Genomic DNA, 24,141 nt, shown 5'->3' on the forward strand with positions numbered 1-24,141 from the left:
CCCACACGAAAACGCAAAGGAACTTTGGGACAAGCTCATAGAACTGCACGAGGGAATCAACAATGCTAAGGTAACAAAAAGAGATTTATTTTTAAAAAAATTATTTAATATCAAAATATAGGAATGTGAGACTATCAATCAACTGCACGCAAAGATAAAGGACATCCTCAATGGACTCCACACAATCGGCCACCAATTAAAAAGTCGGGACCTGATAAGGTATGCCTTAAATGTATTTCCTCGAAATGCGCTATGGCCATTCATCATGGATGCCTATAAGATTTCTAAGAACTTATCAAAGTTAAAACTAGATGAATTATTCTGTGAACTAGAACTGCACGAACAGACTAACGCCAAATTCGAGAAAAGTTTTGCTCTTATTGCAGGATCATCAAAAGACAAATCCAAATCTAAGCCAGAACCCGAAGACGAGTCTGACCCAGACTCAAATGATGAAGAACACCTGTTAAACTCGGTAAGAAAATGTTCACCGGGAGAAAGAAGAACTTCACCAACAAGGACTTGCAGAAGATCAATTCCACCTCAAACTCTAACAATAAGAATGTGACTTGTTTCGGATGCAACAAGAAGGGGCACTACAAGATGGACTGCCCGAATCTGAAAAAGAAGAAGGCCCTCAAAGCGACGTGGGATGAATCGTCCAGAGATGAATCAGACGGCAGAGAACCGAAACACTCCAACTACCTCGCACTGATGGTGCACGGACCTGAATCGGAAAGTGAATCGGAAGACGGGTCCGAACCCTCTTGAGTCTTCACTTGTTTCCGAAGATTCCGATGAGGTATATTTTAAATTAAATAAAAAGTTCTTTAAAATCATTGCATGCTTAAATAGGAAATTGACCACTTATGAAAATCAAATAAACGAACTGACAAAAGAAAATGATAAACTTAATGAACAATTAAAATTGAACTCAACAACTGAACCAATTCAAACTGAAATCCCAAATCAAGTTGCAAAATTTTAGGAGGATAATTTCAAATTGAAAAATGAAATAGTTAAACTAAAAGAATTACTTGAAAAATTCACAAGTAGATCCAAGTATCTTGACATGATACTTGGATCACAAAGAGCTATGTACAATAAGCCCGGACTCGGATACAAGCCTAGCTCAACCAACAAATTCTTTATATCTTTAGTTAATCAAAATAAAAATCAAAGTAAAGCTTGGATTCCGAAAGTATGTCTAACCACGCAAGTAGGACTCAATCAATATTACATACCTAAAGATAAAATTTATTATATAAATCATAATAAATCATCTCCCTTAAACTCTAAAGTTAAATCTTCAAAAATAAATACAAAACAAAATAAAAACCTTAAGTTATTCAAACCTAACTTAAACAAATACAATATAAACAAAAATTATAATCAAGTATACTATAATTATAAAAGTAATTGACATAAACCCAAAACTCAAAATATTCAATAATTCAGGGGAGGCTCCAAATTAGTTGGCACTTCTAAAATAATAACTTATGCGGTAGGGTAATTAGGACTAGCTAAAATAGAGACAACAGTTTAACTTGACAAAAGTACTGGTGAAGTTTTGGATGATAGTAGGTTAGGAAAACTATGTCTATGCATGTCTAGGAAGATATGGCTTCGACCTGGTGCATTTGGCTTAGTGGAACTAACTGAAGCTACTCTTTACGGATCCTAACTAGTTAGACCAAGGTTTTGTATTAAGTTCAGTAGATAGGACTATTTGAAAACCCTCGAAGGCATAGTTACTCTAATGATGTCCAAGTGACTCACCATAGCTCAGAAGTTTATCCAAAAAATGTCTATTTGTTGAGCTCAAAGCTAAACTTAAATCTAACACAAAGTTAAATCAAATCCTAAAATTAAACTTTACCCTATCTCATAAAATCATAGAATTTCCTGATTGAAAATATAGATCGGGTAAAATGACTAAGGAATTTAAAATTAAAAATCAAAATGATATCAAATTTAAAATTAAACTTAAAAATTTTAAATTAAACTTAAAAAATTAAAATTAAAATTAAAATTAAAATTTATACTTAAAAAAATTAAAATTAAACTTAATAATTAAAAAATTAAAATTAAAAATAAAAATTTTAAATCAAAAATCAAAATTAAACTTTAAAACAATTAAAATCAAATTTTAAAATTTAAAATCAAAATTAAAATTAAACTTAAAAAAACTAAAATAAATTAAAAATTAAAATTAAAATTAAACTTAGAAATTAAAATTAAATTACATTTAAATAATAATAATAATAATAATTCTGAAGGCAGACCCTGAAGGTGCCTTCAACACCATCGAAGGCGCCCTCAGGAGAGGTGGGAAAATTCCCGCCTAAGCGCTGGAAGGTGTCTTCAGCCACTTGAAGGCGCCTTCGATGAAGCTTGAAGGCGCCTTCGATGAAGCTTGAAGGCGCCTTCGATGAAGCTTGAAGGCGCCTTCGACTATTTTTTTCTCAACGAATAGAATCGAGTTCTATTCTCAAATTCGGCAACAATAAGATGCCTTCCAGCCACAGTTCCTCTACTCTTTCGTCCCCAAAACCTTAAAGATGCCTCTTAGGTATATCTTACTTCAATATATATCCCTTCAATACTTAGTTTATATGCATTTTTCTTGTCTCTTTATGCTTATATGTGTATAAAATTAGGAAAAGACAATATGCTCCCCCTAGGTCTAGCAATGCTCCATCTACTGATGCTAGATTCCCTACTGAGCAGTTTAGGGTGTCCTTTCTACAGCTTACATATGTACCATTGAAATCTAGGTACTTGAATAGGACATTTTTTACCCAATATTGCACCCCTATCACACAGGTCATTGAGCATTACCAGCTATATAAATTGGTTTACTGCAGTCATGTAGTAAATCTCGATTTGTGTGCTCAATTCTATAACAACTTAGAAAAAATAGACGACCTGACCTACTCCACCATAATTGGTGGAAAGGATTTTCACTTTTCCCCTACCCTATTATATGATAGTCTAGAATTTAGGAGGTCAGCATGCCCACTTTGTGTTATCCTAGTAGGGATCTGTCATTTGGCGAGCCTATCTATATGTATTTCTTTGGGGAGGTGAGACTACCTACAACGACTGACTTTAGGTCACTCTCTCTCAAGGTCTAGGACTATATTCTATATAGAATCCTGACCACATGCATTCTGCTGATCACATCTCGCGACGTTGCGATGATGCGACCTTCCCACTCCTTTTTATATGCCCTTTGTCAGTGACTAAATATTGGCATTGCACTATATATGTTTCATAATATCATACATGTATCCAGTCTCGTCATTAGACGTCAGGTTCATATGCCTTATTATCACATCCTGATATATATATTTTCGACCATAGGAGTAGATATGATCCAGGGTACATCCAGCTCCCTTAGTGCATATGACGAGTTTGGCCAGCATCAGCTAGCCCTAGTGCATATAGACATCACTACTTAGGGGGTTCTAGCCTGGAGAGGTGGGTCATAGTCAGCCATACCAATCGAGGTTGAGGATGACTTTCTTGTTCTAACCGAGGGAGAAGAGTGGCCAGAGTTTACGGCTGAGGAGATATTTGGGTATGCTCCGACCTTGGACCAGCCTTTAACCTCGACTCAGCCCTCGATTTCTCTATCCATCGAGGATTGACTCGCTTAACTTGAGGAGTCCTCCGTGCAGCTTCGACAGTCAGTCTTGGATGGATTCAGCACACTTCGGAGGGAGATAACCACTGGATTTACTTTCCTCCAAGATGACATGACCACCAGATTCAAGCAAATTCTTCAAGCTCTGCGCTCCTGAGCGACCTTTACCACCACTTGCTGATGATGATCAGACCTGATCATGTTACATACATTATTATGCATTATATATAACTTGACTTACTATTTTCAATTAGTTATTTTTCAATCTGATTCTTAAAACTAGAAATATGTTTCATAGACTATGATCAGTATTTTCAAAATTATTTTCAAATTTTAGGGTAAATTCTTTATATAATTTTTTTAAAATTCTCTTATTTTTAGACTTTTAAAAATCAGTTTTAGCCTTAGTCTAAATCAAACTCATAGAAAACATGCTCTTATAGATCTAGGACATGAGCATCTCACCAACACATTAAGGTTACCTTGTTTGTGATTGTCAAACTTAGAAAGGGGTGAGATACATAGGCAGCTTGTCTGGACTTACGATGCTTATATCAGTGCATCAATATAAGTCTGGGCATTAAATATCAAATCTACAGCAATCAAGTTAAGAAATTCAGATTAGTCAAACACTAACTGGATACAAAGACCTAACCTGACTAACCAAGCGAACACTGCTATTTTCTTATGGTTAGTTAGTAACTAACGGTTAGACAGTTAAGGACAATTTATAACTAATTAGGTTATTTTAAAGTAATCTCAGGTTCAAGGGGAGGAAAAAAAAGTCAACAAAAAAAATCCATTTTTAAAAAACTATTACATGTCTTGAAAAATTATTTTGAAAACTGTCTCAATTTTTTCAAATTACTTTAAAAATAATTTTTACTGTTGCAACATTTAGTATTGTAACTTTTGTCTTGGAAAACTTTAACCTTAACTTTTTTTAAAAAAGCTTTTTTGGGGAGACCTCAGCATTTTCAAATTTTTTTTAGAAAACTTTAAAGTTTCTAAAGTTAGTAGATTTAAAAGTCTTTTCAACCTTATTTCTCTTGTGAAAATACTAATATCAAGTGTTTTAAAAATTTATTCTATAAAATATCTTTAAAAAAAAATTTGCTTTACAAGATGTCTTGAAACACTTTGAAAAGGTTCTTTTTAAAATTTACTTTTGCAATTTTTAAATAAGTTGTTTTCATTATATTTTTTTCAAAAGCGCTAAGTGATTTCAAAACTATCTTTGAACATATATGTTGTCAAACATTTTTGAAAAAATTTTATGGTTATACATTTTTTCTTCCCTCAAAGTAGTCCTGAGACATATTGTAAAAAATATTTTCTTACTTTTCCTAGCAAAATTCTTTCTATCTATTCATGTTTTTTTTTATAAATGCTAAAGGGGGAGAGTTAAGAGGTTAAGTTGAAACAAATCAAAATAATCGGAATCTGAACAACTTAAACCTTATTCATGTGTCTATTTATGCTTGCGCTAGGGGTGAGCGTATTCGCCTTTTGCCACCATGTGTCTATTTATGATTGATTTTTTCCCTTAACTTAATCCAGGTTGTCATTGCATCAAAAAGGAGGAGATTATTGGTGTGATTTTGCACTAATAGTCTAACTCGGGTTTTGATGAATGACAAGTAAGTTAAGTTAGGTTTTGTTGTGATCTAACCACTTGATTAAGTGTGCAGAAAATCTAGGTAGGTCAACGGATCGACCGGATAGCTGGCACGAAATCCAGCTAGGTCGACGAGCCGATCTGATAGCTGGTACGAAATTCAGCTAAGTCGACGGGTCAACCGGATAGCTGGTACGAAGTCCAGCTAGGTCAACGGACCGACCGGATAGTTGGCACGAAGTCCAGACAGGTCGACGAGCTGACTGGATGTCTGGCAAACTGGTAAGTTAAGGTAAGTTACTGGAGGAGAGTAACCAAGTGAGGATACGCCGCGATTGAAGGAACAGTAGGTATCGGTCCAATTTAAGTCCATTTGGGATCCTTAAGCTGAGACCTTGACTAGTTCCTGGTTTTGGAAGGACAGAAACTAATTACTATTCTGTATTATTATTAAATTGTCCTAATACTTGTTTTGCAAAGTATTTTTGGACTAACATTATTTTGCAGGGCAAAAAGAAGAAAATTATCTTCGGATGAACAGTATCCGAAGGCACCTTCAAGCAGTGAAGGCGCCTTCGTACTGTTCATAGAAGGTGCCTTCGATGGCTATAGAAGGCTGCTTCCACAGGATAATCCGACATCAACACGAGCACTCCCACTATGATCTTCAAAGTGTCGGTAAATTTTTTGTGTAATTAAATACTGCAAAAGGACAAGTGCAGGGTGTTGCACTTGTTCTAACTTTCCTTGTACTTCGATTCTCTCTCCCGAAGGTACCAGAAGGTGAATTACCCATCGATAGGTCTGTGGCACCTGAATCTTGGAGTAGGAGTCGCCGAAGGCTCCAAACCAAGTAAACCGCTTGTGTTCCTCTCATGCCTGCTTTTCATGTTTTTCTTTTCCGTTGCGTTCGCACTCTGATTTTAAAATGACGAAAAGAGACTTTTTGAAAACTACGTGATTCCCCCCCCCCCCCCCCCCCTCTCACGTGCATAATCGATCCAACAGTTTGAACAACTCATTAAACTAAACAAATAAACTTGAACACATGCGTTCAACTCGTTAATGTTAATGAACAATGTTCATGAACAATATTCATCAATAAAACTCCTATCAACATGCTAAATAAAGAACATTTTAAAATTAATAAACAAGTTTATATTCTCAAGCTCAATAACCAACCAAACAAACTTAAAAAGTAAAAAATTTCAAACAATTCTTGAATTGAGAGCTTGATAACATCTAAACTGATGGTATCCGGATGTATCCCCAAGCTAATCATCTTTGAACTCGTACTTTTATCCGACTTCATTCGGCTTCGTTCCCCAGCCCAACTTAAAGGAAGGGTACCTGACAGTATCCAGATTTATCCCCAAGTTGATCATCTTCGAACCCGTACTTTTATCGGACTTCATTCGACTTCGCTCTTCAGTCAAACTTGAAGGAGGGATGTAACGATATCTGAATTTATCCCCGAGCTAATCATCTTCAAACCTGTACTTTTATTGAACTTCATTTGACTTTGCTTCTCAATTCAACTTGAAAGAGGGATATCTAATAGCATCCGGATTTATTACCAAGCACCCCAAGTCCCCAGGGTCTTTCCTTCAAGCATCTGGATTTAATGCTTGGCTATCAACTTCCCCGAGCATCTAGATTTAGTGCTCAGGCCTCCTCAAGCATCTGCACTCGGATGTTTGCTTCCCAAGCATCATGGTTTCTTGCTCAGAGATAGACATTCCCAGGCATCAACACAATCAAATACTCGACTTCAACTTCTGGCAATCTACTTGGAGATTCCATTTAACGGCATCGAATCTAGCTCTCTAATTGCCCGTTAATGGACACATTGTTGGAACCCCAAAGTGTTTTGATGTGATCAAACAAGTTAAGTTAGGTCATGTTTTGTTTAACCCTTGTGTCTAAGTGTGCAGGAGCTTAGGAACATAAGAAGTCGAGCGGAAAACGCGGCTAGCGAAAAGGACAGCACGGGGAGAGAGTCGACGGGCTCGGTGCGTCTGAGGGACGAGGTGACCGCGGAAGAGTACACCGGTGGACGAGAAGAACGTACGCGACATTCGAGAGACGAGAACCCAGGGAGGAAGGATGTTCGAGGAGAAGGCCGGAAATTGGGTTCGGGTGAGCCCTATTCCAGATGGCCGAGATCACCCAAGCTAGCGGAGCCGCAGCGGAAGACCCGAACCGAGGCGAGCAGCACCGGAGCAAAAGGCCCGGACCAAAATGTCAACTAGGTTGACTTAGTGGTCCGGGTGCCCGAATCCATTCCGGGCGCTCAGATTGTCCGGGCGCCCAGAACCATTCCGGGCGCCCGGAGTCGGCTTTTTGACCAGATCACGTCAAGCGCGATTCGTTGCGTTGGGGATGAAGTTTTCCCCCCCCCCCCCCCCCCAGGGTGCCTCGGCCAAGGCTATAAATATAGCCTTGGTCTAGAAGCTTTTCATCAATCACAAGTAATTCAATTCTAGCACGCTCCATTTTAGAGTTAAGCTTCTATTTCTTGTGCATCAACGTTGTAAGAGGCTTCTCCACCCAGAGGAGACTTTTTAGTACGCTTTTCATCTGCCTTGGATTAACAACCTCCCCGGTTGTAACCAAGTAAATTGTGAGCCTCGTTTTCTTTGTTTTATTTTGTTTACTTTGTTTATGCAAGTGTTTTAGTTGAAAATTTGAGAAAGGTCGAATTTATTTTTTCAGGGCAATTCACCCCTCCCCTCTTGCCGGCCTCCAAAGGGACCAACAAGTGGTATTAGAGCAAGGACGCTTCAGAAGGACTAACCGCCGACCGAAGCAAGCAACCAATGGCCGGGCCAAGCATCGTTCCACCAAAATTCGAGGGGGACTTCGCACACTGGAAGCGTCGTATAGAGGTATTTCTGAAAACCGATTTCGAAATTCGTTTAATAATAAAGTACGATTTTGTAGCTCCGACAAATCAAAATGGAGAGGAAAAAAGAAGAGAGTCTTTGGACGAAGGAGCAGAATGATTCTGTAACAAATAACCGAGCGGAGTATCACTTGCTGAGCGTGTTGCCACCTCAAGAAGTCAATCGCATCGGAAGCTACTCGTCGGCCAAATAACTCTGGGAAAAATTCCTGGAGCTTCACGAAGGCACATCCGAAGCCAAACTCACAAGGAGAGATATACTTCGGAACAAACTGATGAATATCCGTCTGGAAAGAGGTGAGAAAGTAACTGATCTACATGCAAAGGTAAAAGAGTTAATTACCGGACTCGAGAATCTCGGTGAAACGGTAACCAACCGGGACACCATATGCTACGCACTCAACGTTTTTCCCAGAACTCTAGAATGGACGTCAATCATCGATGTTTACTACATTTCGAAGGACCTGGAGGTAAGTACACTCAAGGAGTTATTTTCTACTCTTGAATTATATGAAACCATATATGCAGGGACAACAAAGGAATCAAGTCAGATAATGGCGCTAAACGCAACCAAGAAGGATGAACCTGAGTCAGACTCAGAAGAAGATCAAGAAGCGTATATGGTAAGAAATTTTAAAAAATTCTTTCGATCTAATAAATTTAAAGAAATGCAAAATAAGAAGAATCCAAGAAATAGAAGAAGGGTTTGTTGCTACCAGTGTCAAAAAGAATGGCACTTAAAAGAGGACTGCCCAGAACTCAAGAAGGACAAAGTGAAGATACTCAAAAAGCACAAGAACCTAAAAGCTACTTGGGACGACACTTCATCATCTGAATCCAAAGTACAAGAATATGTCGGACTAGCACTAATGACGAGCTATGAAGGACAAAGTACATCGAAACCTAGCATCGATGAAGGGGGAGCGACCTCAGATGAATGCAGCGAAGCAGGGGGAGAGTCAGGCTTCAAGTCTGATATGGTAAGTGAGGTATGTCTCTTACCTCCTGATCAGCTTTATTTTGGTATTAAGGCTATGGCAAAGTCTATGTATAAATTAAAAAGTGAAAATACTAAATTAAAAAATAAAAACTTAGAAATAAAAAGAACTTTAGCAAAATCATGTCAGATAGAGGATTTTGATAAAATTAAACTTAAAAATGAAAAATTAAAAGAAGATATAGAAAAATTGAAAAACTCTATCTGTACAAAAAAAATTTCTTTTAGAAATTATAAGGTATTAAACTGGTACTATAGATTTCATAAAAGTCATATTAGAAAAATATCAAAAGTTTATGTACCTAAAAAATACCTGATTAACCCTGTAGGATGGAATCTATATTGGGTTCCAAAGTCGTGTTTAACCTGAACTATTAATTAAATTTAGCGCTTTTCAGTGAGAAAATTAAACAGTGAATTTCTTTATAAGGCTTTGTCTAAGGAAGTGGTTGTTGCTCCAATAACCAAGAAGGTCTAGTGCCTCGCCACGACCTAGAAGCCAAAATATTGAAATAAAATATTTAATTAACTTTTTGACAAAACATTAAGGTTGAAATCTAATAATGATTTAAAATGTCTTTTAAACATTTTTTCTTAGAAAATATTTTTAAAAAATATTCATGTTTTTTAAATTTTAGCTTTAACACTTAAAAATTTTTTTTTTTCTGTTGAAAATTTTGAAATGTCTCAAACTTTGATAAGTATTTTTTTTTTCTTATTCCGTTGTACTAAATTCTTAAAATATGTTTTTTTTTCTTAGAAATTTTTAGACTTGTTAAAAGCATCCTATTTTTTATGTGATCAAAGAAGGAGAATAATGGTAAGTCTAGGGGGAGGAGTATCTAAATTTTCATTGAAAAAATCTTACTTACACTTATTTTTCAACATTATTTATTTTTACATTATGTTTGTTTTACCCTAACTTAACTTGGGTTGTTCATATCAAAAAGAGAGAGATTGTTGGAATCTCAAAGTGTTTTGATGTGATCAAACAAATTAAGTTAGGTCCTGTTTTGTTTAACCCTTGTGTCTAAGTGTGCAGGAGCTTAGGAACACAAGAAGTCGAGCAGAAGATGCGACTAGCGAGAAGGACGACACAGGGAGAGAGCCGACGGGCTCGGTACGTCCGAGGGATGAGATGACCGCGGAAGAGTACACCGATGGACGAGAAGAACGTACGCGACGTTCGAGGGACAAGAAATCGGGGAGGAAGGCTGCTCGAGGAGAAGGCTGGAAGTTGGGTTCGGGTGAGCCCTATTCCGGATGGTCGAGATCACCCAAGTTAGCGGAGCCGGAGTGGAAGACCCGGACCGAGGCAAGCAACAGCGGAGCATAAGGCCCGAACCAAAAAGTCAACTGGGTTGACTTAGTGGTCCGGGCACCTGGAACCATTTCGGGCGCCCGGAGTCGGCTTTTTGACCAGATCGCGTCAAGCACGATCCGTTGCATTGGGGATAAAGTTTTATCCCCGTAGGGCGCTCGCAACCCCTTCGGGGCGCTCCAACCAAGGCTATAAATATAATCTTGGTCCAGAAGCTTTTCATCAATCACAAGTAATTCAATTCTAGCACTTGTACACTCCATTTTAGAGTTAAGCTTCTATTTCTCTTGCGCCAACGTTGTAAGAGGATTCTCCGCCCAGATGAGACTTTTTAGTACGCTTTTCATCTGCCTTGGATTAACAACCTTTTCGGTTGTAACCAAGTAAATTGTGAGCATCGTTTTCTTTGTTCTATTTTGTTTACTTTGTTTATGCAAGTGTTTTAATTGAAAATCCGAGAAAGGTCGAATTTATTCTTTCAGGACAATTCATCACTCCCCTCTTGTCAGCCTCCAAAGGAACCAACACACATAACATATCATAAGTGGAGAAGCATTTAACGATTGTTGAATCTGATCCCCTAACCACCCCTCAAACGGGTAGCTGGTGGGCTATGTGGATATTCTCTTCTGGAATGCTATATATAAAAAGTGGAAGGAGGTAAGTGAAAAGGTTGGTTGTTTCTTCTCATGAGTGGAGACAACTCTTCTCCTCAAGATCCTTTTCTTCTTCTTCTTTCTTCCTTATTGATTTTTCCATCTCGGATCGGAATTACCTTGGGGGTCGGAGTGGCCGACCGATAGGGTAGTCAACTCTAACATTTTTTACATCTTAGGCCGCTGGATTTGGACCTTGGAGAAGGCAATCGTAGCTTTGGGAAGGAGAAACCCGAGCAAACCAAACATGACATAATCAAAAACAAACTAAGCTTGAGCTCATAAAAAAAAAAAATTAATTTTAAATAATTATTTTAATAATTTGATTCATTTTAATCTCGATTAATTTATCTTATCAAATAAATTTAAATACAGTAAAACTGAGCTCTCAGCTCAGCTGGGCTCGACCCAGCTGAAATGTGTCAGCTGTTGCATTCTTGAAGTTAACTGTGACTGGACTAAAAATAACCTCAGTACTAAGCTCCGGATTATTCCTTGGTCTTTTATATTATTTTCTATTAGACTGATATAGTGGAATGTAGGGTTATTCTTTTAACCCACACAAAAAAGAATATTAACTTAAAATTAACACAAAGTAACCTTGCCAATACTTAACCATACATGTCGCTTTCATTGATAAAAACATATTTAAATCAATGCAACTAGGAGGTATTATATATGACAATTCTTGTGGACCTGCAAATGAGTCAGCTTTATTAACAGTTATCCAACTAATAGATTTGCTTACCTGTGACACAGTCAAATTTAATGTATCTAATGTTCTACATCACACCCAAAGGAAGATCTAGACTGATGTGTATAGTTAGATTTTGATTCTTCAAGTTGATATAATCTATGCTGATTTTGAAAATGATATAATTGTCGGAATATATGTTCCTTGTTGACTTTTAAGCCTTGAGTTCAACAAAATGTTGATTCCCAACAATATTCAAAGCTTGTGTGCAAATTCTCAAAGCAGTTCATGCCCAAATAGGATGCCTTTATGATTACATTTTCTAGCATCAATCTTCAAATCGAGGGCGAACCTTTGAGAAACAATGATTCTGACTTCATTTGTAACTTTAGGGAAAATGTTGTATATTTTCTATTGTTTACTTGATCCAAAATTTATAGGGTACTTTTCCTTGAAGAAAAATTAGAGTATATTGACCTTCAGTGTTGAGATTCAATAGTTGGACCTGGTTAATTATCTCGACGATGAGTCAATAACTCTAACCGATGGAGCTCAGTATGACGATATAGCAGGGTCGTCTCAACCATTCTTGAGGCCTTAGGCGGAAATTTTTTTTAATATTTTTTAAATAAATATTATAAACATTTAATTTTATTAGTTATAGCAAAAGGTGAAATTTGTCACCCTAGCAGCCCAACACGACCGACCATACGACCATCTGTGAGGAGATAAATCCGGAAGCTGGAGTTGGCCACTACGGGGAGAGCATTTTTCTTAACTTTGTCGAGATTCGACACCTTGCCCATTGTAACAGTATCTATCCCGTATTAGTCAATTCAACCATGTCCTGGGGGCGATATTTAATTTTGTTAGGAAAATTTAAAAGGACATTTTCATATATTGCCGATGATTATTTATACAATTAGAAGCAATGGCTAACTAGGCCACAGGCCACGTAACAATAACTTTATCTTATGTCAAATCTCACTTTTTTATTATTAGTAAAGTTTAAAAAATAAAAAATATTTTATGTTATCTAATTTAGAAACAATAATAAATTATTGTAATACTATTAATATACATTTTAATTATAATTTTTTTTAAAAAAGATATCAATCATTTTTAACTTCGAGGAAGGAAAGTCTCAATACAACAGTAAAATTATTGTGTGACCTAGAGGAAATATGTTCGAGTACTAGATATAGTCACTACATATAATGGACTCTTCCTCGGAATCCTTTATTTACAGGAGCTTCGTGAACTAAACTGTCTTTCTATCAATTTTAGCTTTGATAAATTATTAATAAAATTTATTTATCTAAAAATATTTAGCTAGAAAATATTGATGTTGAATTATTAAAAACAATGAAAATAAAATAAAATTTAAGAAAGAAAGAAATAATCCTACATTATTGAATATGTTTTTGACTTTCAAAAATATTTTTATCAAAAAAATATATATATATCAATTAAGTGCAACTAATAAATATTTTTAATTTATTAACAAAATTTAAGTTTGATTAATAAATTAATTTTTTATCATTAAAAAATTTAAAATTACTAATTAAATTTTTATAAAAAATAAAAAATTACCAACTAAATCTAATTTTAATAGTAAAAAATTAAAATTATCAATTAAATCTAACACGAATAAAAAATAAAAATGATCCAAGTTTAATCTATAAAAAATTTAAAATTAATATAGTTTAGCTATTAAAAAATTAATATTACTGATAAAAATAAATCTCAACTAAAATTTATTTTAACCATAATTTTAAATATTTAATATCCATACTCATATGTTTTTAAATTAATATTCATATTTAATTTATATATGTATATATATGTAAAATTTGTGGACCCCAATATAATAGGGGCCCTAGGCATAGGCCTTAATTGCCTATGTCTTGAGTCGACCTTGCGATATGGACCTTGTCCCATTTATACTCTCGATATCCCCTTTCGGTTATTAAAGTACCCCTTCGGGTAAGAGACATACTTTTCTTAGTATCGTCGCTACCGATCTAATTTTGTCAGTCGTCGAGTTATCCCTTCAGATATTGATACAACCCCTTTGGGTAAGCGTATCCCTAAGGATAAGAGTATTAAGGTCGAGGTGAAGACTAGACCTTCTTTCCTTAAGACGATATTGCCCTGTCCAGGTGCTTACGGTTTATTAGCAATCGTCTCCCAAGATATAAGAACTTGCGTCTCGAAATAGGAGCACTCTAAATTTCTAGCCCTATCGAACTTTCGAAGCCTTGAAACTCTTAAGAGAAGAGAGAGAATAGAACACGAGGAGAATACACAACTTGAGAATTTAGTATGAATTAAGTGATTTGAGTAGAGGAATGAGGTTTGTTTTATAGGGATGAAGGATTACTCTCAAGAGGTGAAAGGTTTTTTTCAAGAGGTGAAATGATATAAGATGTGTCTTTCCCTTAAACTTTTTTACTTAAATCTTTTCATTATGATTAATTTAATTGATTAATATGATTAACTATTTACTTAATTTATTGTAAATATTAATTAATTAATTAATATCATAATGATTAATATTTTAATTAATTAATAAATTAATCAATGAAATTAATTATAATTTCATACCCCTCAATAGTTCCACATACTCAAGTTAGCGTTCATCCATGAATCCAACTCATATGCGAATCAAATTTTCGTTCGATCATACCGGAGCAACCCTTTATTAAACATTAATTTCTCATTCACTCAAAAAATTGGTTTACGACGGTCTACTCGTGAAATAGCCGTCTTATCCCTAATGGTCACCGAACCAATTTTCCAACAAGCTCCCACATGAATAGAAATTATGGATAAGTTTCAAATATCAAACAAGAGTTTCATCAGAAGACTATTGCATCAAGAAAGGTAACTTGTAGCTTTAAATCTTCTGTAATGGAATACGATCGGATTTACTTGGCTACCTAATGAACCATGTCTTAAATTGTTTAGCCGTTGGTATAAACCAAGACAATCATATCTACACAATAGCCCCTAGGCTTTTACTAGTTCTCTATCGTGTCCGTTTTAGCTATGGACAAAGCTTGGGATTTATAAGTGTTTCATTGAAGTGACCTGTCTTCACACTTATATAGGTGATCTCCTATTAAGAGTATCCTGCAATACCCTATTATACCCTTTACGGTATAATATAGGAATCACTAAGAACTTTTGTTCATCCTTTACTCATTTCACAGGTTCCACCTTTTGTCTCCAAGAATGAGTTGGAGTAATTACTCCTAGGTGCCTCGAATCTTGTAGCTTAGTTGTCCCTTTTGAATCATGATCTTGGGATCTCCAGTCAACATGGTTGGGTTACCACTACTCGATTTAAATGCTGAGTTTTAGGCATTCTCCTCGACATGTAGTATAATTGATATCTTGGTAGGCCTAGCAAATCCATACAATTCTCCACATTCAATGGAGATTTTACCACTAAAGATCTATTGCTTTAATGGTATTAAATTATTTCAAAACTTACCATTTTATACTAGTGTCCTCATAATTTCATAGATACTATAATGTATCATATATATTAGCACAATGGTTAACCCCCACATTAGAAAGTTCGTGACATTTCAATGCCTTATAGAGAATTTTCATTTCTATTTCACTAGGGCTTGTGGTTTACTGAGAGGGCAATTCCCCCCACAATTGTTAGAATAAACCCAAAACTTATCAACATAGTTTTTATCATCTCCTCAATGTTTAAGCCATCATTATTAAATTGAGATGAGGTGAATATGATATAGTCAATTATTGGAATGTTGCTCTTCCTTGAGAAACATTCTGTAAGCAATATCATGCATTCTCTCCCTCAATCACCATGGGTGATCTTGCTTAGTTGATTTTTTCAATCACATTTCTAGTGTTTTATAAAACACTTCAAGGACCTCAATCTTGATTAAAAGCAAGTCACCATAACTTTATTTTTCTGATTTCACCGAGTTAAAACTGCAGTTGTCTAATTAGGATGATGATCATGATTATACTTGTTATAAAAAAATGATCAATCTAGAAAGTATGCATCACTTGGTCTTCCAGTTTCCCTTAGCTAGAGCTATGATCGTCTAATTGGAGTGTTGACCAGGATAATATTACTCTTAGAGAGATACTCCACTCAGGAAGTATACATCCCTTTGTCTTCCAATCTCATCAAGCCAAAGCTGCAGTCGTTTGATTGGAGTGCTGACCAGGATTGTATTACTCTTCGAGAGATATTCGACTCAAGAAGTATATATCCCTTGGTCTTCCAATCTCATTGAGCCAAAGCTGCGGTCGTTTGATTAGAGTGTTGACCAAGATTGTATTACTCTTCGAGAGATACTCTACTCAAGAAGTATACATCCCTTTATCTTCCAATCTTATCGAGTCAACGTTGTGGTTGTCTGATTGGAGTGTTGACAAAGATTGTATTATTTTTTGAGAGATACTCGACTCAAGAAGTATGTATCCCTTGGTCTTCCAATCTTATCGAGCCAAAGCTGTAGTTGTCTGATTGGAGTACTGACCAAGATTGTATTATTCTTCGAGAGATACTTGACTCAAGAAGTATACATCCCTTTATCTTCCAATCTTATCGAGCTAAAGCTGCGGTCGTCTGATTGGAATGCTGGCTAGGATTGTATTACTTTTCGAGAGATACTTGACTCAAGAAGTATACTTCCCTTGGTCTTCCAATCTTATCGAGCCAAAGCTATGGTTGTCTGATTAGAGTGCTGACCAAAATTGTATTACTCTTCGAGAGACACTCGACTCAAATAATATATATCCCTTGGTCTTCCAATCTTATCGAGCCAAAGTTGTGGTTTTTTTATTGGAGTGATGACCAAGATTGTATTACTCTTCGAGAGATATTCGATTTAAGAAGTATACGTCCCTTGGTCTTCTAATCTTATCGAACCAAAGCTGCGGTCGTCTAATCATAGTGTTGACCAAGATTGTATTACTTTTCGAGAGATACTCAACTCAAGAAGTATACATCTCTTGGTCTTCTAATCTTATCGAGCCATAGTTGTAGCCGTTTGATTGGAGTGTTGACTATGTGCATTTATTCTTCGTGAGATATTTGACTTAATTCTTAGTCACTTGCAACACATGCAATGCAATCCTTCTAACTCATCTATTTTGACCTCAACTTAGGTCTTATTGAGTTAGACTCGAGTATAGATTTTTTGTAAGTGGGCTTGATCTTCGATCTGAAGACTTTCATTAGCTCTCTTTTTGGATAGTTTAAACTCACTATCCTCAACTTTGTGACTTTAGTCAAATGCCCCCCACAAAGCCTTGACCATCACTGTTATATTATACTCATGATATAATTTTATTGTCCATCCTTTTAAGGCATGGTTCTCACATAGGAAAATTCTATTCTTCCTTGCGAGAAATTCTCCCATCGCTTGAGATTCACTTTTAGATATGCTAGGACATCTTTTGATAGTAATCTTAAAAGATACATTTTCTTTAAATAATACAGTATCCTTTACTGTCATTACTTGAAGATAATTATGGAGAATTTCTCCAATTTTTCTCCGATAGGAGTGAGACCCACAGTCGTCATAATCGTCAATATCATCTTAAGATTATAGGATATTTTTCCTCGAAGAAAAATTATGGGTCTATGACTTTCGGTGTTGAGATCCAATAGTTGGGTCTTGTTAGTCATCTCGACAATGAGTTAATGACTCTAATCGGTGGAGCTCAGTATGACAATATGTACCTTGTCCCATTTATACTCTTAATATCCCCTTTCAGTTATCGAAGTACCCCTTCAGGTATAAGACATATCTTTCTTGGTATCGTCGCTACCAACCTAATCTCGTCAGTCGTCAAGTTATCCCTTCAGATATCAACACAATTCTTTTGGGTAAACTTATCTCCAAGGATAATAGTATTAAGGTCGAGATGAAGTCTAGGTCTTCTTTCCTTAAGACGATATTGCCCCATCCAAGTGCTTACGATTTATTGGCAATCGTCTCCCAAGATACAATGACTTGTGTCTCGAAATAGGAGCACTCCAAATTTCAAGCTATGTCGAACTTTCGAAGCCTTGAAACTCTTAAGAGAGGAGAGAGAGAATAGAACCTAAGAGGAGAATACACAACTTGAGAATTGAGTATGAATTGAGTGATTTGAGTAGAAAGAATAAGGTTTGTTTTATAGGGATAATGAGTTACTCTCAAGAGATGAAAGATTTTTTTTCAAGAGGTGAAAGGATATGAGATGTGTCTTTTCCCTTAAAACTTTTTATTTAAATATTTTCATTATGATTAATTTAATTGATTAATATGATTAACTATTTATTTAATCTATCATAAATATTAATTAATTAATTAATATCATAATCATTAATCTTTTAATTAATTAATTAATTAATTAATTAATGAAATTAATTATAATTTCATACCCCTCAATAGTTCCACATACTCGAGTTAGCGTTCATCCATGAATCCAACTCATGTGCGAATTAAATTTTCGTTCAATCATACCGAAACAACCCTTTATTAAACATTAATTTCTCATTCATTCGAAAAATTAATTTACGATGATCTACTCATGAAATAACCGTCTTACCCTCATGATCACCAAACTAATTTTCCAACAAAATTTAGAGTCACAGCATAATATTAACAATCACAGTTGAGAACAGTCTAAACTTGAGGCTCTAGAGGAAGCTTGTAAATGTACTGTGAGCTAGAGGAAAATAAATTAAGAGGAGCACATTCCTCAAAGGCACAAAGCATCATCGTTTATCAGTTTTCTATAAATTAATCTTTAGTAATTTATTTATAAACTTGATCAAATCAATTTAATTATTTATTCTGATAATGTTTTCATGCAATATAAAAGCCAACATAATTTAACATAATCAATTTCCGGGTTCAAGTTGAATCAAGCAACAGTAATTGTCGTCTACATTTATTTATTTTCCATGAAAAGAGAGGGGAAAAAAAAGCATCTCACTTATTGGATCAGATGCTTGTTAAGTGGTTGGGTCGACAGACTTGAATCCTTCTGGTGGTTTTGTCCTCTATGTCGCTACCATCCAATCCATGCCAGCTTCACTTCTCACAGCATCATTATTTAGGAGAGTCATCTACGGGACATCTCTCCTGTGGAATCCTTATATACATTGGTCTTTTCAATTCTTGATTTATTGGACTGTAGGGTTGACCGTGTGACACTTCTAGAGTCTATGACTTTTAACAGAAAGTAGGAAACATCTATCCGGACATAACAGAGTTGGTATTGGTATAAATACTTCAGATAAATTTTAATATGAACGATCCGGATTAAGTTAGGTTTTGTAATATTTTAATCCTTGTGTTTAAATAGGTAAGAACTTAAGAATATAAAAATTGAGCGAAAGATGTAATGGACGAGAATGATAGTACGGGAATCAACTCGACGAACTCAGTGCATCCGATAAATGAGAAGTTACGGAAAAATACACCAATGAAGCAAGAAGGGCACGTGCGATGTTTCCGAGCGATGAGAAACCGGAGCGGAAGACCTCTCAAGAAGAAAAGGTCGGAGTTGGATTCGGTAAGCTCTAACTCTAGAAAATCGGAGGATCACTCAAACGATCGGAAAAGAAGCAAAGGACTGGAGAAGGCGTTGGACGGTTAGCTCGTAGCTTATTGATCTGGATGCTCGAACCACTTTGGTGCCCAATAGGCATCATTTCGCAATGAATCAACTTTGGGTCCACGCCAACAGCGGTCCAGACGTCTGGAGATGGTCCATGCGCCCGAGAGTGGATAAATACTTATCTCTTTACTATTGCGAAGTAGATTGAGACGGTCAGCTAGGCGACCATCTGGGGACACCTAGATCGCACCACGTCATCAAATGGTCACTTCTACCAGTAAGCCCATAAAAGGAGCTCTAGTACTCGGAATTTAAAACAACACTTGTATTCGAATCATTTCTTTCTGTTTTCATTATTCTGAGCTGTAAATCGCTGTTCGAGGCTTCTCCACTTCTAAGAGTTTGCTAAAAAAAAAGAAGTTATGTTAGTGCACTTCATTTGTCTTAGATAGCAACCTTTCCGATTATAAACCAAATAAATATGATAACCTCATTTCATTTTATACAATTTAATTTTATTTTTCTAACTGATATTTTTAATTAAAGCCAAAGTTTCGAGAATGGTGCATCTATAATTTCAGACAATTTATCTCTCTTTTAGTGGCCGCACGGTACCGATGAAGAATTGCTACAGCAAATTTCAGGTTCAAATTGTGAGGTTTAACTTTATACTAGATCCTCTCATCTAAGAGGTCGTTTGGTAGCTCTAATATTTTTTTGGATAGATAATAAATATTGAATTAGATAATATCGAATCTTATAAAAGAGCCCGAGTTGGTATTCGGATGAGGAATTATTACAATAAATGTCAGGTTCAAATTGTGAAGTTTTATCCTATGTTAGGCTGTCTCATTTAGGAGGCCGGTCGACTCTCTTCATGTTTGTTTTTTTGATGAACGAAAAATGCTGAACCACGGTGAACGAGCCCGGGATGGAGACGTCTAAACATCATAGGCCACATCACCTTCTTCTATGTCACCAATTATATGCCGCACAGATGCAGGCTTCCAAATGGGATCCACCTCTTTGTCGGTCCCACTTATTCATTGGTTCACATAATTTATAAGTTAATCGACTTGTAATATTGAAAAAAAAATGTTCTATGTCACTATCCTCTCTACTGTATATGAAACCGATTTATACCCAACATAACGAGAACACAAATGCCCGTAATATTAAAGTAAGTTTTGCTTTTTTATTTTCTTAGAAAAAACAACCTTAACCGTTTCAAGTACTTTAGGCAGATTATCTTACTTTATAACAATTATAACTAATGCTTATAAATTATACTTTTAATCCTCCTCTATTTTTTTATCAAATAGCATTTTATCCTCTTATATTTTAAAAATAATATTTAATCCCCTCAACTAAAGTCAAATATGAAAAAAAATAAAAAATAATTATATCATTATCTTTTTGATATTTTTTTATAATATCAAGAGGAAAAAATTATATTAAATTCATTGATAATTTATGTCCATTTTTTTTTTATTGATATCTGAATTAATTATAAATAATTCAATATCTTAATTGATATTTTCAACAAATGTATAACTATTGATTTATTAATTAAAATTAATAAAGTGTATGTCACCTCTCTGTTCATAATTATATAAGATTCCGTGAAAATATGTGAAAGTATAGTTTTCTTTTCTTATATGAATGTAAATTTTTTTCGTTTTCTTCAAACTCTTTTGCTTTCTCATGTATGCACGTGAACCTCATATCTCAGTTCATCACTGATTTGACCGTCAAAAAGGTAACATCGACAATGTCAACTCTTATCTAACAAGCTTTACTTTGTAGGACAACGAGAACAGACATACCGACAAACCGACATCAACATAGATCCAAGCAAGTGATGAAGGGCACCATCACTGGATGTTTTTATATTTTTTTTGTCCTTGTATATATATATTTTTCTCCCTATATATATCATTAATCAAACTAATCAATAATTGAAGAGCCAATCCGAAGGTACGTGTAATTATTTTTCATAACAATTCAATATATTTTTTTCTTCTTAGTATTAATAAAAAATATCAAAAATATAAAGACATAATTATCTTTTATAAATTTTTTCACATTTGATTTTGATTAAATACAGAGGTAAAATGTAACTTGATAGATTTATATTTTTTTGTCCTTGTATATATATATTTTTCTCTCTATATACATCATTAATCAAACTAATTAATAATTAAAGAGCCTATCCGAAGGTAAGTGTAATTATTTTTCATAATAATTCAATATATTTTTTTCTTTTTAATATTAATAAAAAATATCAAAAATATAAGGACATAATTATCTTTTATAAATTTTTCACATTTGATTTTGCTTAAATACAGAGGTAAAATGTAACTTGATAGAAAATAGAGGGGTTGCAGGTATTTTTTTCGTTATATTAATTATGATTATAATTATTATAACAATATTAAAATAATTTTAATTAAGTTTATTTTTTTGTATAATAGTATTTTATGTATAATAATTTTAATTATAGCTGTAATTAGAGTTTTTTTTTAAATGAGATATTTTTTATCATAAAAAAAATAGAGAAAAATCTCTAACCAGCTTCAACTTTACATACAGTACTCATATAAAAAAAATTTATTTCCATTTCTTGTATGTAAAATTTTGTTTATTTAATTCCCTCATGTAAATCGTTACCTAATTATCTCTCATATTTTTAAATATAAAAAGTCTAAAAATATGTATAATTTTTTTTAAATTCAGCATTTAAAATTAGAATCATTATGTTTTCTATCAAATTGAGAAAGAATTTTTTTCCCGCTTAATATAATTCCTCATAAATTCAGCACAATTTAAATATTTTTTATCCAATTGAGTACTATTTAAAGAGAATCTAATATATTTTTCATCGAACAATACTATTTAAAGAGAATTTAATATATTTTCTATTCAATTGAGATGGAAAAATAGTCATACTAAATTTGATATAAAATATATTAATTTATAATTTAATGTACTAAATTTTAAAAAAATTATACTCATTTTTAGATTTTTTTATATTTAAAATATATAAGAAGTAATTAGATAAATTAATAGCCTTTATATTTAATTAGAAAATGGAAATAAAATTTTTAGGACATAGAAATTGCATGTAAAATTTAAATGATATTAAATTTTACATATAAATAAGGACAGCTTTTTTATGTTAACGCTCTTTCGAGGACGTAACAACATTTTGAACGGTCCAGATTGATTCACCTCTCTTGTTATCACCCTCTCTAGCCTCTTCCTGGGTTTCCAAAACCTTCGTTCTTCCCTTCTCTTGTTGTCTCTCAGTCTCCCTCGGCGACGTCCGAGCATTTCTCCGCCTCTTCTTCTCACCTTCCTCACTTCCACAGATAGAGATGTTGCTCGGGAAGCGTTCTAGTCCACCGATGAAGCGGACAGCTAGCTCGATGGAGTTCTCTGACGGCGTCCTTTTCGACGTCGAGGCTCCCCAGCCGCTGGTTCAGGATGGATCGATTTCAGGCCAACTCTTTGATCTGCGGTGGGGTACGGCGGAGGTGGGGCAGAGATCGCCATCCATGTATGCGGGATCCATGGCCTCGCCCCGCGGGCGACTAGGTGGCGCCTTGGACTTCTCCGGACTGCCTGGGGCGGCATCCTTCTTGAGGGCCTGCGGACTCTGCAATCGAAGCCTCGGGCCAGGACGAGATGCTTACATTTATAGGTACTTCCTCTCTTCACATCCGCACTCAAGAATCCCATCTTTATAAGTTTCTCCGCGATTTTTGTTTCAAAGATCGTCTTTTTAGGGTTTATAGTCAGATCTAGTTATTCTACTTCATTTTTGTGAGCTTCCTCTTTTATGGTTGATCATCTTATATTTCTTACATTTATTCTTTTATTTACTTCATTGTGCAGGGGTGAGATTGCGTTTTGCAGCCTCGAATGCCGTCAGCAGCGCATCAACTTAGATGAACTGAAAGAGAAGCACTCCCCCAATTCCTCTGCTACCAAAGGTGGCGCTAGTGGATCACGGGCAGCTTCTTGAGCTATCTTCGCCGTCGTCTATAAAATTCTCAGGCGCCCCAGGAAAAGACTACAAATGCTACGGCCAGCAACCGAATGGATATCATGCGGTTATATATTATCCAGCATCAACAAAACCATCAGAAAAGAAGTTATAAGACTTGGAATGGAATAAACAGAAAATTACATTGTCTCCGACGATTTCTTTTAGATCTCTCTCTTTCCTGTAAAATGCTTCCCTTTTGGAATGGAATAATAAGATGGTATTCATACTTTGAGTGCATTATTTCATTGCAATATTGATGAAAACTGCCTTTGATCTCAATAATTGGTATTAGGTGGCCATGTTATTTCTCCAAATTTATTGGCTTATGGAATGTGTGTGCTATTGATGATATGTAGTGATGGAAGGCTTACATGTGATGATATGTAGTGATGGAAGGCTTACATGATGACAACTTTCAATATAAATTCCCAAGTCCTGAAACAAGTGGGTTGAATCAAGAATCAAGTTGTAAGGCAAAACTCGGATGTCTCAGCATCAGGGAGAGTTCAATTTGGAAACTTTAATCGCTCTAAACTTTCATCATCATAGTGGAATTATTAATCTTCCATGATGTACATCACTAGAAAGAATGAGTATCTAATTGTAGGATCATTGTCAGCTTCCGTGGCATGGGGCATGCGT

The 24,141-nt window shown here is 35.1% G+C and overlaps 1 protein-coding gene across 1 annotated transcript; it reads left to right on the forward strand.

The window, feature by feature from the left end:
• Positions 1-483: 483 nt before the first annotated feature.
• On the forward strand, positions 484-23,725 carry LOC121996694. Its single transcript, XM_042550749.1, has 3 exons — positions 484-717; positions 22,670-23,151; positions 23,346-23,725. Exons 1-3 carry the CDS (start codon positions 484-486, stop codon positions 23,473-23,475), a joined length of 846 nt encoding a protein of 281 aa, XP_042406683.1. The 3' UTR covers positions 23,476-23,725.
• Positions 23,726-24,141: the final 416 nt, after the last annotated feature.

Source organism: Zingiber officinale, chromosome 1A, assembly GCF_018446385.1.
Source record: "Zingiber officinale cultivar Zhangliang chromosome 1A, Zo_v1.1, whole genome shotgun sequence".
NCBI lineage: Eukaryota > Viridiplantae > Streptophyta > Magnoliopsida > Zingiberales > Zingiberaceae > Zingiber > Zingiber officinale.